This window comes from Balearica regulorum, chromosome Z, assembly GCF_011004875.1.
Source record: "Balearica regulorum gibbericeps isolate bBalReg1 chromosome Z, bBalReg1.pri, whole genome shotgun sequence".
Lineage (NCBI taxonomy): Eukaryota > Metazoa > Chordata > Aves > Gruiformes > Gruidae > Balearica > Balearica regulorum.
Window position 1 is genome coordinate 16,726,839 of NC_046220.1, and position 14,983 is coordinate 16,741,821.

Genomic DNA, 14,983 nt, shown 5'->3' on the forward strand with positions numbered 1-14,983 from the left:
CCATGTAGTATTTACTCTCGACCTTCAGAACAATGCTGACATTAGGTTGCTGACCTAATGGTTCATGCTGAAGCAGTTTGTGTTTCATAGATCTCCTTTAATAAAGTATATAAACTCACTGAAAACTCCAAATGGGAAATTCTGAATGCTTCAGAAACAGGCCAGATTACAGCAGACAAAAGGAAAACTTATTCCTAAATTAGTATTAGTAGCTACTGTTTTAACTTGTTCATAGAGTGACTAATACTGCTCATTTCTACCCCACAGTTTAGATTATCATTCTATAAAAAGCTAGGTTTATTCTGAAGGTCTGCTATATGCCCAGGATTAGCGCAGATGCTGTACTATGGCATACTATTCTAACTTTGTTATAAAGACAAAGTTAAATCTGATCACACTCCAGGGAACCCTCATTTTTCTAAAGACAGCCTTCTACCTCACCATCCAAATATATTTGCTTTTCAGAATGACAGCACTTTTGTTTCTAGGTAAGCACGCATCTGCTTCATAATGGACATGGAGTAGGGCGACAGTCAAGTATGTGCTACTTAAAAGTTTATTTCTTAACACTTGTTTCATAAAGATACTTAAGAGACAGTAGGAGCATCTTAACAGAAAGCAGAAGAATCTTTCGGAATTTCCTGCCTCACTCACTATTTTCTGGTAACAGGTAGGGAACATGGTAAATAAGTTTCTGGCTGCTCAGAGCCAATTGAAAAATTATTTTTCAGATTCTTTAGAAATCTATGCGCAGGTGACCAGACACTGCAAGTGTGCATTCAGCACCATTCTTAGTTTCAACTGGAACCAATTCACACGTCAAGTAAAGCTTGCTGCTTCATTGTGAGAAGAGCAGAGGGGTATGCTTCCATAGTAAAATAAGCTATAAAATTTTGTCTATTCAAAAAAATAAAAGAAGAGGGAAAATAAGTATCTGAGGTGTAGCACAGAAACTCAAGGTAGTTGAGAATAAAAGGTGATAATTATTTCTTGTGAGACTTCAAATGCTGCACCTAGTGTATCATCTCTGCCTTCAATCACACTGTCATAGATGTATAGTGAATATGTAGGAGTGTTTCTATCACCTCGCTTTCATTCTATATGCACAGAAAAGGTGAGTCTGCGCATTGTTTTCTTCCTATACATCTACAAGAACATTTCCTTGTCATAGCAAAAAACTATTCCCTTCAGGGCTAGTTTCATCTTGAAGATAAATGACCTCGCCCATGAAGTACACAGATAACCCTAAGTAGTCATTTCTGTATCTAGGGCCAAGAAACCACTAATCACCATCATGTACCTACACAGAGCTGACAAATTCAGAAACATGAATATTGTCCAAGAACCCTGGTCCAAAATTTAGCAACTGCTGCCTTAGAGAAATTGTAATATCACCACCCTCAGTTCATCAGTGTGATATGGTAGTTTAATCCATGGGACTTGAAGCATTCCCCCCATAAAATAGTGGAAACATCCTTAAAACAACAGATTAGAAAGCTAAGATATGTAACTCCACATATATAGCAAGTTATCAATGCTGCCAGAAATAAAACGTGTACAGTGAGAAGGAAAAAGTTTTGCAGAGTGAAGTCCCACCTGCATAGCAAGCTTGAAGTAAGAGATAGATAATTTGTTCCTGCTTTTCCCAGTACAAAACATGCAATATGCATCATGTCTAACTGTTCCAGTATCTCTATGTACAGATGATTACATGTCTTAAACTGGCTGTCTTTCCTGGCAATATTCATCTTCATCTTCTTTCATGTCAGACTAAATTTAAACAGAGCCCTCACAGGAACAACCTAAAACATAAAGCTTCTCTTTTCTTTGATGTAGGTACCTGTGATTTCTTTTTTTAAGCTAAGGCTCACTCACAAATCCCAGCTGTGTCTTTGCTAAAATATTGACTCGTCCAGCCAGTGATAGTACAAATGTTAATGATGGATGAAGAAGCTCACCTTACATTACGCTCTGTGGTAAGACCAGTATACAAAATAAATGTATAAGCAATGTACAAAAAAAGCTTATCTGAGAAAAAGCACAATATAAGAATGGTACTAGCAGCTAAAACAAAGATGGCCACATTCTGAAATGAGAATTTCTCTCATAACCCCCAAGTATGGAGATTTTCCCTACAGATTATCAGCCATTAAGATTCCATGACTTCAGGGAACTGAAACAGTGGACTGACACATAAAGAAAGTTCAAGGTTGAATATTCCAATATATTACTGAGAAAAAGGATATTTAAATTTCAGCCTTAAGGCTGCCAACCAGGAATGAGGAACAGGGTATTTCTTTCATAGTGAAAGGATCTGTAAGTAAACTGCACACATACTTTTTTTTGATCCTAACTCTGAGAACGACTGAAACTATCTAATTAAAGTCAAAACTGCAGAAACTAGTGGGAAAAAACAGAGCTGTCAATATAGTATACTACCACACAGTTGCTCAATTCATCCTTTGAAGTGACATACAAAACTTTTTAAGATTAGGTTCAATTTGAAATAATTTTCAAAATTAAATATCCTCTATAAAAAGTTTGGGGTTTTTTTGTTTGGTTGGTTGGGTTTTTTTAAGTTGTAAAGAACTGTTAGGATTTGTGTGTTTTATCCCACAAACAATATTTATGGTATTTCATGAAACAGTACAATAACATATATGTAAGACAGCCACTACAATCCACTTCTTACACTGTCCTCTAAGGCTGGGCTGATTAGCAACCAAACAAAGCAGCACTAGTATTTTATTGTTGGATGGAAGCTCATCTGTCCCCAAAAGTGAAAACTACAGTGTAATCTGAGCACACTCAGGTGACACCTAGTTAGTAATAAGTCAGTTCTAGAAGTAAAAAAATATTTTAATAAGTATTTTAGCAGTATCTGAATATGACTACGTGTTAGAGTAGGGTTATTTTAAAACGTCTTCCAAAGGCAAGTCAAACCTGCTTTGATTCTCAGATAAGCTAATGATAGAACTTACCAGCTCAGCATAGAAAAAGTTTTAGAAAATTTCCATTTAAGCATACAAACAAAAGAATTCTTAAGTTTCGTTATCAAAATAATAACAGGCAGACCTGAACAATATAAATATTATAAATAAATAATATTTATAAATAAAGCGAAAAAGAATCTGAAATACAAACTTGCCTAATTAGGACCTCATTAGTGTTTTTCAGTTCTAACACCATGACGGACACAGATCCTTCTGATGGAATGATTAGAGGAGGAACAGTTATGTTCTCTGTATATTGGTCCTTGGATTCTCCATGCTGTTGTCCAGCTGTGGCCTTCACACCATCATGCTTCTGGACTTTCTCAGTGACATTCAGACTTTCATCAATGCGTCTTTGGGGTTTAGCATAGAGGATGGCCTTTCTGGGGACTTCAGATACATAGTCCACTATACACACATCTGAGAGCAACTCAAGATTATGTAGAATGTCTTCTGGAAATTTTACATGGTACGTGTCTTGGTACAATTTGGGAAGAGCATTAGCCCAAAGACCACTGGAATACTTCAGCAAGATGTTAACAACTTTCTGCTTGAAGTCACTACTAAGAGGTGTAGGTGAGGTCTCCATATTTGGTTTCAACAAAGGGTCTACTTTCGAAGAAGTAACATTCCGAGATGCATTTTCTTGCTCGGTATCACTTTTTGCTATCGGTGGTATTTTCTTAGCAGGATAAAGAAGCCCATCCATCTGCTCACCTCTGTGTACTTTCTCCACCTTGGAAAACAAAAAGTAGACTCAATAATCAGTCGCTTCTCTAAGTCTAAACCATTTTGCCAATTACATTTTTATAACATGCATTTTATACAGACTTTGAAGTGGACATTCACAGGGAACTAAAGTTGAGGCAATTACTACAGGGTAATATTTCTTGTAATGCTTCTTCCTCCATTTTGAAGGATACCAAACATATATGACTACATCAGTACAGGGCAAATATCTAATCTATGCAATACAACTTGGATTTTCTTCCAAAGAAGTACTGTCTCTCTTTTCTCCTAGAAGGACCAGAAGATGATGACACACTCCGCAAACTTAGGTCTTTTGCACATTAACCCCCCCGACCTTCCACAGAGGTAAGCATACCATAAACGAAAGTTTCTGTCTCAGTTTACTGAGGGAAAGGGAATTTGATTGAATACTTCAGAAACAAGAGGACACCTATCAGGAGTGTTGTAAAGGCTATCTGCTGTCAAACCCAGGGAATTACTTTTTCTTAAAAAAAATTCTGGTTCATAATAAATTTAATTAGGCCATTTTAAACCATGCCCACAGCCTTCCTCCAGACTCAGATGTTTTGCCAGTGCATATGTCTCTACCCTTTGCTAAGTTCAATAATAAGCATCTCACATGGGCTGAAGTCACAAACTTGAAAGCACCATATGAGCACTGTAGAAACAAACTCACAATAAAATTCCGCTTCCTAAAGCTATGCAGTTTATACCTACATCAACCTAACCACAGCTTAGCAGGAATATCTATGTAGAACTGAGACAACAAAAGATCTCAGTGTTTTCACATTGGTCCCAAAGCAAGAACAACTCCTGCAATAAAGTAAGTTATTGAGGTTTACATAGCTCCACCTTGATGTTCATTCCTCAGCGGAAAGAACTCTGATCAGTTTCCTGGGTCCACATCACACCAACATCCTTTTCAGAGACAGAACGATGAACAAAACACTGAGTAGTTGAATTACTTGCTAGTACTCAGATATATAATTTACTTTAATGATACTGATGTCTATACCCATCAGAATTTTATAAACCTTGCTAAAGTCATTCTGTGCTGTTCTGTCTTAGCAACATACAATGGAAGCACAATGAAGAAGACTTTAAGCAACATACAATGGAAGCACAATGAAGAAGATTTTAAGTATTATCTTACATAACAAGAGTAATACATGTCACTCATTACCAAGGTAACATTAACAAGACAAGAACATTTAGTTATAATACATTGACAAAACGGGGAAAAAATGGCCACTACTATGTCAAGAACCATGTATTTTCTCGTATGTGCACCTCTTCACACTCAGACCACACACTCACATCCTCTCATTCATCTCTGTGGCTGCAAAAGCTGCTGTTCTTTTTTTTTCTTCCTTCTTAAATATGTTATCACAGAGGCTCTATCATTATCGCTGATAGGCTCAGCCTTGGCCAGCGGTGGGTCCATCTCAGATCCATCTGGCATTGACTCTGTTGGACAAAGGGGAAGCTTTTAGCAGCTTCTCGCAGAAGCCACCCCTGTAGCCCCCCCACTACTAAAACCTTGCTACGCAAACCCAATACATTCCATCCCTCGCCTCTGTGAATCACATGTTTAAGAATCATCATTAAAATCCACATTCATCACACAACCTTCATGAACTTCAATCACATCAACAAAAAAATTCCCCACACCAAAATCAAAACCACATCATCACAACACTGAATGAAAGTGGACAATTTACACACACAATTCACCCCTCATTCCTTTACCACAATTAGACCAACAGAAATTCTCCACAATCATTCCACTCTCTCACTATGTTCAGTCCATGTTTTGCCCATCACTTCTTCCAATTACTATCCTTATCTTGGATTCCTCATGCCCCACATTGGATGCCAAAAAGGACTGTGGTGGGTTGACCCTGGCTGGAGGCCAGGAGCCCCCCAAAGCCGCTCTATCACTGCCCTCTCAGCTGGGCAGGGGAGAAAAGGTATAACAAAACGCTTGTGGGTCGAGATAAGGGCAGGGAGAGGTCATTCACCAATTACCGTCATGGGCAAAACAGACTCAACTTCAAAACAATTAATCTAATTTATTACCAAGCAAATCAGAGTAGGATAACAAGAAATAAACCTAAACCTTAAAACACCTCCCCCCACCCCTCCCTGCTTCCCAGGCCCAACTTCACTCCCCATTTCTCTCCCTCCTCCCCTGCAGCGGCACAGGGGGACAGGGAATGGGGGTTGTGGTCAGTTCCTCACACGCTGTCTCTGCCGCTCCTTCCTCCTCAGGGGGAGGAGTCCTCACACTCGGCCCCTGCTCCAGCCTGGGGGCCCTCCCACGGGAGACAGTCCTCCACCAACTGCTCCAACGGGAGTCCTTCCCACAGGCTGCAGCTCTTCACCAATTGCTCCAGCATGGGTCTCTCCTTATGGGGTGCAGACCTTCAGGAACAGACTGCTCCAGCGTGGGTCCCTTCCACGGGGTCACAAGTCCTGCCAGCAAACCTGCTCCAGCGTGGGCTCCTCTCTCCATGGGGCCACAGGTCCTGCCCGTTGCCTGCTCCAGTGTGAGCTTCCCACGGGGTCACAGCCTCCTTTGGGTGCTTCCTCCCCCTCCTTCTGCACTAACTTTGGTGTTCACAAAGTTGTTTCTCTCACATCTTCTCACTCCTCTCCCTGGCTGCAAAAGCTGCTGCTCTTTTTTTTTTTTTTTTTCTTTCTTTTTTTTTTTTTTTCTTCCTTCTTAAATACGTTATTGCAGAGGCACTACCACGGTTGCTGATTGGCTTGGCCTTGGCCAGTGGTGGTTCCGTCTCGGAGCTGGCTGGCATTGCCTCAGTCCAACAAAGGGGAAGCTTCTAGCAGCTTCTCGCAGCAGCCACCCTTCTAGCCCCCCCTGCTACCAAAACCTTGCCATGCAAACCCAATACATTGCCACATGATGATCTGAGTTGAGAGAGTCAGCAAAACCACCTAAAGGTTACACACAAGTACATTTCCATACACCTCTTATGCATTACATTGTCTAGACTGGTGCAAAAGCAAGCTATCAAATGGTCTTGTTGAACTTCTACAAACACTAGCATGTGTGCTATCTGAAATTGACACAAAGGAGGTAGTATTTGTAGATATAAAAAAATATTAACCACGTTAGAGAATTCTCATGCATTCATGGTGGCATGTCTGAATCCTTCTTTACCAGTGAAAACCAAAGTAGTAACATCTTCTGCAAGAATAAGACATGAGAAAGCAGGCAAGCCTGTCTAACAAGTCTCAGCTCCCCAAATTCATGCTAATGAGTCTACAAGCTTTAAGACTTGAGTTTTTCCAAGTAGGTTCACTAAACTAAGGAGACGTTCCCTCTTAATTGGGGGGGAGGGGAGAAGTAGTGTCCTATAGACATCCATTTACTAAAGAATAACAGGAAAATTATTGTGCCTGTTGAACCACAGGCAAAGAAAGGAGCTTGGTTAAAAAACCCCAACCAAACAAAAACTTATCAAAGCCTTCCAAGGGCAGTACTCCATCTACATTCTGCCTTCAAAATACAGTCACGAGACCAAAGTATATCAAGTGGCCCAGAGAAAAAATCAGGGCACACCACATTGGCAGGTTATGACATCCTAGATAAAAAGGAATTGATAAAGATGTCCCAAGTGTCCATGCACAAGACTGAGGAATTTAAATGACCAGCCAAGGAAACTTTAGCTCCAGAAAATAGTTGGCATTATGAGGACAACAATCTGTATGAGAAGGCTGTGTTGGAATGTATGGCAGCTCATCCCAAAAGAAGTGGGATGCAGAAGTTTACCTTTATGCACCCTTTCTCTTAGCTAGCCCTTTTAAACTAGTGCTGCAACAGAGATAAAGAAAGTTTACCTGACAGGACTATTAAACCTTATACACTAAAGACTGGCAGCAGACTATAGAGAGAAGATCCTTAGAGACCATTAAGCCTCTTAATTCCAATAATAGCTCTGAGGTTTTCTAGGCATTGAAGCTCTGTTTTGAAGAGACTGCAGATGCTGACTGAGTCAACCATTTAGAGACAGAAAAATGCTATTTCAGTAAGTTGTTTCAGATTACTTCAGTATAAATAAGCTCAGGTGGACATCATTAGGCTACTATTTCTTGCATAGAAGTTAATGCTCAAGAGGCAACAGACTCATCCAAACAGTGCTATGGCCAAGACACCTTCAAGGACGCACAATACTACAAGAACTTTTAATTGTAAGCAAACAGCTTCACTTGTGAGCAGCACTTCAAAATAGCCACCCTTTCTTTAGCACAAATATCTCAACTTGGTTTCCAGTTGAGTTTACAGATTTGCCTGCAAGGTACTTCCCATTAGTATGGCTGGAAGGTCTGACTGCCAGCACAACAAGCCTGCTGTCACCTCTCCATTAGAGAGCACAAAGCAGAGTCAACAGCTGTCAGAACATATTGTCAGGGCAACAGAGACTGAAGTCATTCTACACAGAGGAAAAAGAAAAAACATGTTTTTCCTGGGCCTGAGTAACAGAGGGAACTCTTAAAAATTAAAATCTGGACCCCCAAATAATAAAACTTCAAATAAAAAAACCCACTCCCAAGATAAATACTGACACCACAACTAAGTCAAGTGAAATGCAGAAGAAGAGCAAGTCCACTCCTTTTGACGTATGCGTATAGAGGGGATGAAGGCAGATGTGCTCCTGTACAAGTTGCTTGGACAAAAGCTTTGTATAAGTGTGCTTGACAACATGCAAGTTAACCACTACACTAATATATATAATCAAAAGAAACGATCCACTTTGTGATGCCCAGAATGATGAAGATAACACTGAGTCTTGTTTAATTGTGTGCACAGTGATGATCAAAGAGCAGATACACTGGCAAACTCCTAGAGCATCATTACCTTGCAGAAAGGAAGTGAAAAAAATACCTCCCTGAAATGAGAGTTTCTAGTTAGAGAAAGTGTCCTTGACTTTCAAGGTTACATTCACAACTACCATATGCAGCTATTTTATGCCATTCTTCTGCATGGTAGGGAAAGGAAATGCACAGTGGAAGTCAGCTTTTAATGTCAATGACAGAGTCTCATCATATGTGGCAAACAGGAAAAGTCTGGCTCCATGATTCTTGGTATCAAACAGACTGCTCTGCAACACACTAATCAGAACTATCCCTCTGATTCAGTGAGAACAATTAATCAGAAGTGTGACGCAGGAATTGTTTCAGATCCAACTTAAATATGCAACACAGAAGCTAGCTACCATGGCATACATACCATAGTCTGCATACAGACACATTTTGCTGATGGGCACCTTAGACAAATGCTTCAGTGTGAAGGCAGCTCTCATCTACGTGACTTTGCTCAACAGTACATTAAGTTCAAGCCCCAAAAAGCTGGAGCTCAAAGCAGTGAAGAAGGTATTGCTGGCCTTGATCAGCAGTACCTTGCATTCATACCTTTGGCTGACAGTGTCTTTTCTCTGTCAGAGTCAGGCACTACAATTCCAGGTCCCACTTTTTTGCCAATCACTACAGTACAGCTCTCCCTAGGCAATGGTGAGATGCTGCTTCAACATTAACACTTCTCCCTGCTCTTCCAGGTAGCTGCCTCTGAAAGCAACAGTTTAAGCTACCAAGCTGTTGAATATGCATGCAAAGTAACCAATTCCGGGGAAAAAAGAGACTTGTGCAATATTCTTGAAAGGCTGAAGATCCCCACTGCACTGGGTGGCATGAGACACAGTAAAGAGCTTTTCCCTACAAGGCTGTAGAAAGTCCCTTATGTCATCCAGTTATAGCTTATCCTTGGGATCACTCTAGTTTTTTACAGCTTGTACTCCAATATGCAATCAATCGTCTTGCATGGGAAGCTATGATACTTAACTTCTTACCCTAAATGTCAAAAGGACATATTAAAAGTCTTGTCTTCAGCCAAACCTCATGTCAGCTGGGAAACTGGAGCAGGACTGGAACAGGACTGGAGTATGTTGCCCAGAAAGGTTGTAGAGTGTCTGTTCCTAAAACATGACCAGATATAGCCCTGGGCAAACTGCTCATGTTGATCCTGCTTGAGCAGGGCAGTTGCATTAGATAATCTCAAGAGGTCCCTTCCAATCTCAGTGATTCCATGATTCTGTAAAATGCTTACACAATATTAGAAGAACTGGCTCAGTTCTTCCAAATTTCAACTAAATTTCAATTATGTAAGATGTAAGTTGTGTAAGATGTAAGAACTACCTTCAAAAATCACAGGCTTCTTACAATACTAGGGAAGGCAAAATAATTTTGAAAGGTTTTGATTTAATAGCCTTTTCAGCCACTAACTCTGACAGGTATGTCAGTTTCCTTAAGAGGACTCAGAAAAGATCAATTATGATATTCAGATTGGCAATGACAACAATAACTTTTGGTGGACTCTTCATGGCAAATACAGAAGATACTTTCAGCCCTTCAACTGAAGTGAAAATTTTCAGATGGTGCAATGACTCTTAAACCTTTCTATTTCTGGTAGTCATTGCTTTTATACTTAACTGAAATGTTAAAATACAAGTTGTTAAAGGATCCTTATTGCCATGATATCCCTTGTCCAGGTTCAGCTAGTGCTCAGGGCTGGGGTGGTAAGCTCTGCAAAGTTCAGGAGTGTCTTTAGGTTGCCCCCTTCTGCCAATCCTCCTTGAAGTCCCAGTTCATTAACTTGCACATCACAGTGAAGATAATTATTCTTCATAGTTCCTTGTACTTTTGAGACTCTGATTTCTGAAAACACAGTTACAAGTGAAACTCTGTGATGCAACAAGCCAGCTGAGCCAGTCTAACAACTCTGTACTGTTGAGGGCTGCCCTTATTCCTCATATCCTTATGCCAGAACTGAAGATCAACAGATACTTTTGTCAGCAGTTCTTTTTGTCTGCACTTATTTTCAGCTCATAATGCAGTGAAGTCTTCCTAAGGGGTCAGAGAAGTGCAAGAGTTGACACACAAGGAGTTGCAAGGGTATGTGAAGCAGGAACAAGGCAAGATGCTGTCAAATGGAGTCTGACTTTATTTTGTGGCTCATCATGTTGTCCAACCACTCATCAGTAAGACTGAGCTTCAGGAACATTGAGTTACAGCCTGTTCTAGCACTGTGTTTGGGCAGCAAAGTTATTCTGGATCTTGTGTCCTCAACTGGCTCACTTCCACATGTACAACGACACCATATTCTCAGTGAGGCAGATTCCAACTGTATTTTGCCCTGTGCTGTACTATATACAACACATCTAGTTAAATTTTAGGCAGAACATGTCTTCTGTTCGCTGAACTCCATTCTAAATGGCTAATGGCTCTGTATCTAGTACTGAGATACTCACCAAAGCAAACTGTCAGACCTAACACTGATTTCTTCAATGAGCATGGCAAAAGAAAGTTAACTATCATAACTCTAGAGCTCATCTGCAGGGGAGAGTTTGTAAGGCTTGTGTAAAACTGTGCAAGTTTCCATTCATACATACTACAAGCCATGATAGCTTGCTCCATCGTCTCCTCTATGTACAAAGTACATTCCAGCTTATAAGAACACACTGTCTATTACACATAATTAGAGCTGAATTTTTTATTCTTTCAAGTCTATTTCTCTATTTGGAATGATGACTTTTGCATCAACAGCTTAATCGTGCCATAGAAATTTTTTCCTCGAGAGTAAAATCCTGAGAGAACCAAGTTGCTCAAGGAATACAACTGGTCACTATGGCAATCCTCCTCTTCTCTGAGGGGACCTGTTTAATTCACTCTGAACACTACAGTAAAAACTCAGCTGCCAGTGTAGTACCCAGTTCGTTAACAGAGAGGATATCGCTCAGGAACAGAGACTCAGAAAACAACAGCTTTAATCCTGTTTCTGTCAGTCTGTTTACCAGCTGATCGTGCCATCTTTCTGAGCCTTTAATTCCACTTTCTGCAAACGGTCACAAGTTTTGTAAAATGTAAAAGATGAAGAATATTCTGAGAACTACACACTGTTAAAAAAAAAAATCAACAAAATATCCTGTTAACTAGGCAATATATGCAAGTCCCATTCTTGTCTAAAAATTTCTACCTTCCTGTTTGTAATGACAAATTTCAACTTGTAATGACTACTTAAAAACCCCCCACAAATCAACCACAAATACCCAAAACCCATGAAACAAAAACCATGCCAATTTTCCCCTTCTTTTCTCTGATTTTTTCCAATTATCTGTCTTCAAGAAGACAGCCTTTGGGATCTGCCCAGCACCATCCCAGACATCTGAGATATGAAGCAAAGAACACTCAAGTTTCCTTTACTGGGTAAAACCTCCTCCTCAGAATAAATAGTCAGGTAAATATTTTGCAGTCTGAGGAGCATTTTCATACAGTATCAACCAATACAATACCAAAGTGCTTAAGTGCACTAAAGAATATGCTCGGGTATTACTTAGCTATATGCTTATTAAAAAGTAGTAAAACAAGTGACTGGTAGATTACTGGAGATGAAACTGGCCTCTGATGACAACAGATTAATGGTTAAACTGATAGGTAGCCAGAACCAGTAGGATGTTTTACAAAAAAGAACATTTGTTTTGTAGAACTGTTGAAAAGCAAATATATCTCTTCAAGCACAACTGGAATTTCCAAATTCAGAATGGTAGTGTTATTTTTATACCAGCTCCTTAAGAAACCAGATAGAAAGACTAAGGCAGCCATTACTACAAGAAAACTCTAGAAGCAAGTCTAGAAGCATGCATCCTTTCTTTCTACTAATTAAAAGGTGGATGTCTACTATTCAGTCTTTCTTCTCTTCTAACTGCAAGAATGAATTTGGGAACACAAGTGGAGAAAAAGATGACAGAAGACAGCTTCACTTGACAAACAACACAGGAGACTGACATATTTTGTCATCTTCTCAGGCTGACATATGAGCATGAAAAAAGGCTGCTACTAGAAAGAAGCCAGCACCAAGACTGGCTGGAAAGGATCAGCTGTGGAATAATTACATACAGGCAGGCTGAATCAGCATGTTAGAAGAGCTGTACTGGGTCAGAACAAAGATATTCCTAGCCTGACATCCTCTTTGACAACAACAGGTGCCTAGGAGAGAGCATGGGGGATAGGACCAACTTATTGATACCTCTTCCTCCCATTTTGGATATTCCATAGTTCACGCACTACCAGTTAATGACAGTTTCTTTGGAGAGAACTAGTTCATGACGACTGAGGCCACAGATCATCCATTCATTAGTCAATGTATTCAGCTGCTTTTGAATTCAAGATGATGATGATTTACCTTCTCCAGGTCTCCATTTTATAGCCCACATCTCCATCTTTCCCCACACAAATCATGTACCTTAATTGTTGCTCATACAGAATCCATCATACAGAATCCAAAGATCTTTACTTGTCACCCTTCTGAATTACCCATTCATTCTGCTTGCTCTCTCAGTAAACTTTTGTTTGTGTATTTTTTGGGTGAAGATGGGAGAAGCACATCTGATTTTGACCTGTGCTTACACAACATGTTTTCCCAGTGGTACAGCGTTTGCTACTTTGTTCTCTATTCATGAGAATATTCTCATCCGTGTCTTTTCAGGGAAGTTTCCTACCTCGCTGGGGCCCAAATTAGAGATGTCACCAGCCAACAAAATAGCTTAGTATATTATCCACTCCTGTTCTTTCATGTCAGTACTAATAATGTTGCAAAAAAAGTCTAAGGTTGATCAAAAGAAATTTTGGGGCCCTGGGAAGAATGCTAAAAAATTCAGGAGTACAGATAGTATTTTTCTCAATCCTCCTAGTAATGGGGAGAGACTTTGGAAGAAACAGATGAGCCCAAGATACAAATACATGGCTCCAGTACTTGTGCCTACTCCAAAACTTTGGGGTTTATAACCATGGAAGAACCTTTGAGGCACAAGGTATGATGGGGCCTGATGGGAGCCATCTGTCCTGATGGGTGAAATACGTCTTTGGTTATTGCAACAATTGCACATAAGAGGTTAAAGACACAGGTGTCCATTTATCTTTTACATGAACATTGTGGATAGAGATCCGCAAGACTGGTACGAGAAGCAGCCGAGGGAGGGAGTCTTACAGTGGCAAGGCGGCCCTCTTTTAGCTAGAGAATGCGGAATAAACAGATAGATGGTTTCTACACAGAATCTTGAAGGCCATGGTGCCTGGAGTGAAATTTTTGCTTAATTACCCATGAAATGAATATTAAAGTTGAGAACCCTAAGTGTGATAATGAGCTAAAAGAAGTACATGCTAAACATATATGACTATAGTACTCAACTGTCCACCCAAATCAAGTTAAACGTCACCCCAGGGAGGGGAACAGCTAAGAGTGGGGTATAAAGGATATTGAGGAAGTTACCCTCGTGGGGAGAGAGAAGAGATTGAAGACCCCAAAGAGGCAGTCAATGGGCTGTGCTCCTTCTCCTCCACCCAAGATAGGGACGCCTTCTGGGTAAGCATTGCGATTTCACCTTTTTGGTGACAATACCCGCGATAGCATTTTGCTGACATTATGATTGTATATTAGTGCTATTGCAGTAAGTGCATTTATCAAAGGCATTTCTGAACTCTTTGTATCTGTCACTTTCATAAACTTTCTGTTTCAACTTTGCAAAACTGTCTCAGTGAAAGCCCTTTAGGGGACTCTGACAGGCAAACATTGACTCTGACGTATGGCTGTGTATAATCCTTTAAACCATTGACCAAGTCTGGGACTAAGGTGGGACGCAGCTGCACCTAGGCGCCTCTCTGAGAAGGAGTTTAGAAAGCAAGAGGGTCCTTTCTGAACCTCATGGCTCAAGGGGAGAGCTACACATCAGACTTGTGCCCTTTATGTGACAGTCATAAGCTGGTGGGAGTGACTGAGAGGGCTTTAAACTAGAATTGCTAGGGAAATGGGATGCAAACAGGAAAGCAGAAGGCAAGCCAAACGTTATGGTGGCATCACCTGAGGGTGCCAATGCTAGCAGGAACATTTATGCTGCTCCTGGGAGCACAGAGGGCTCAGGAACACATCTGAAATGCTTGCACACCAACACATGCTGTATGAAAAATAAACAGGATGAACTGGAAGCACTGGTCAGTTCCCAGAGTTATGATGCCGTTGGTATTAGCGAGACTTGGTGGAACGAGTCCCATGACTGGAGGGCTGGGATGGAGGCCTACAGGCTCTTCAGGAGAGATGTGCAGGGCACGTGAGATGGAGGAGTGGCACTGTATGTGAGGAAGAGGTTTGACTGTACAGCCCTTACAGTTAG

General features: G+C 40.5%; 1 protein-coding gene across 8 annotated transcripts in view; it reads right to left on the minus strand.

Annotated features, from left to right (window-relative positions):
* The window catches only part of TDRD7 (tudor domain containing 7), a 52,166-nt gene that overhangs the window by 11,378 nt on the left and 25,805 nt on the right, over positions 1–14,983 (minus strand). For all 8 annotated transcript variants that reach the window (XM_075739914.1, XM_075739911.1, XM_075739916.1 and 5 more), the window contains one exon: positions 3,149–3,729. In XM_075739914.1, coding sequence (XP_075596029.1) covers positions 3,149–3,729 — 581 coding nt within the window. The remainder of the gene's footprint in view (positions 1–3,148; positions 3,730–14,983) is intronic.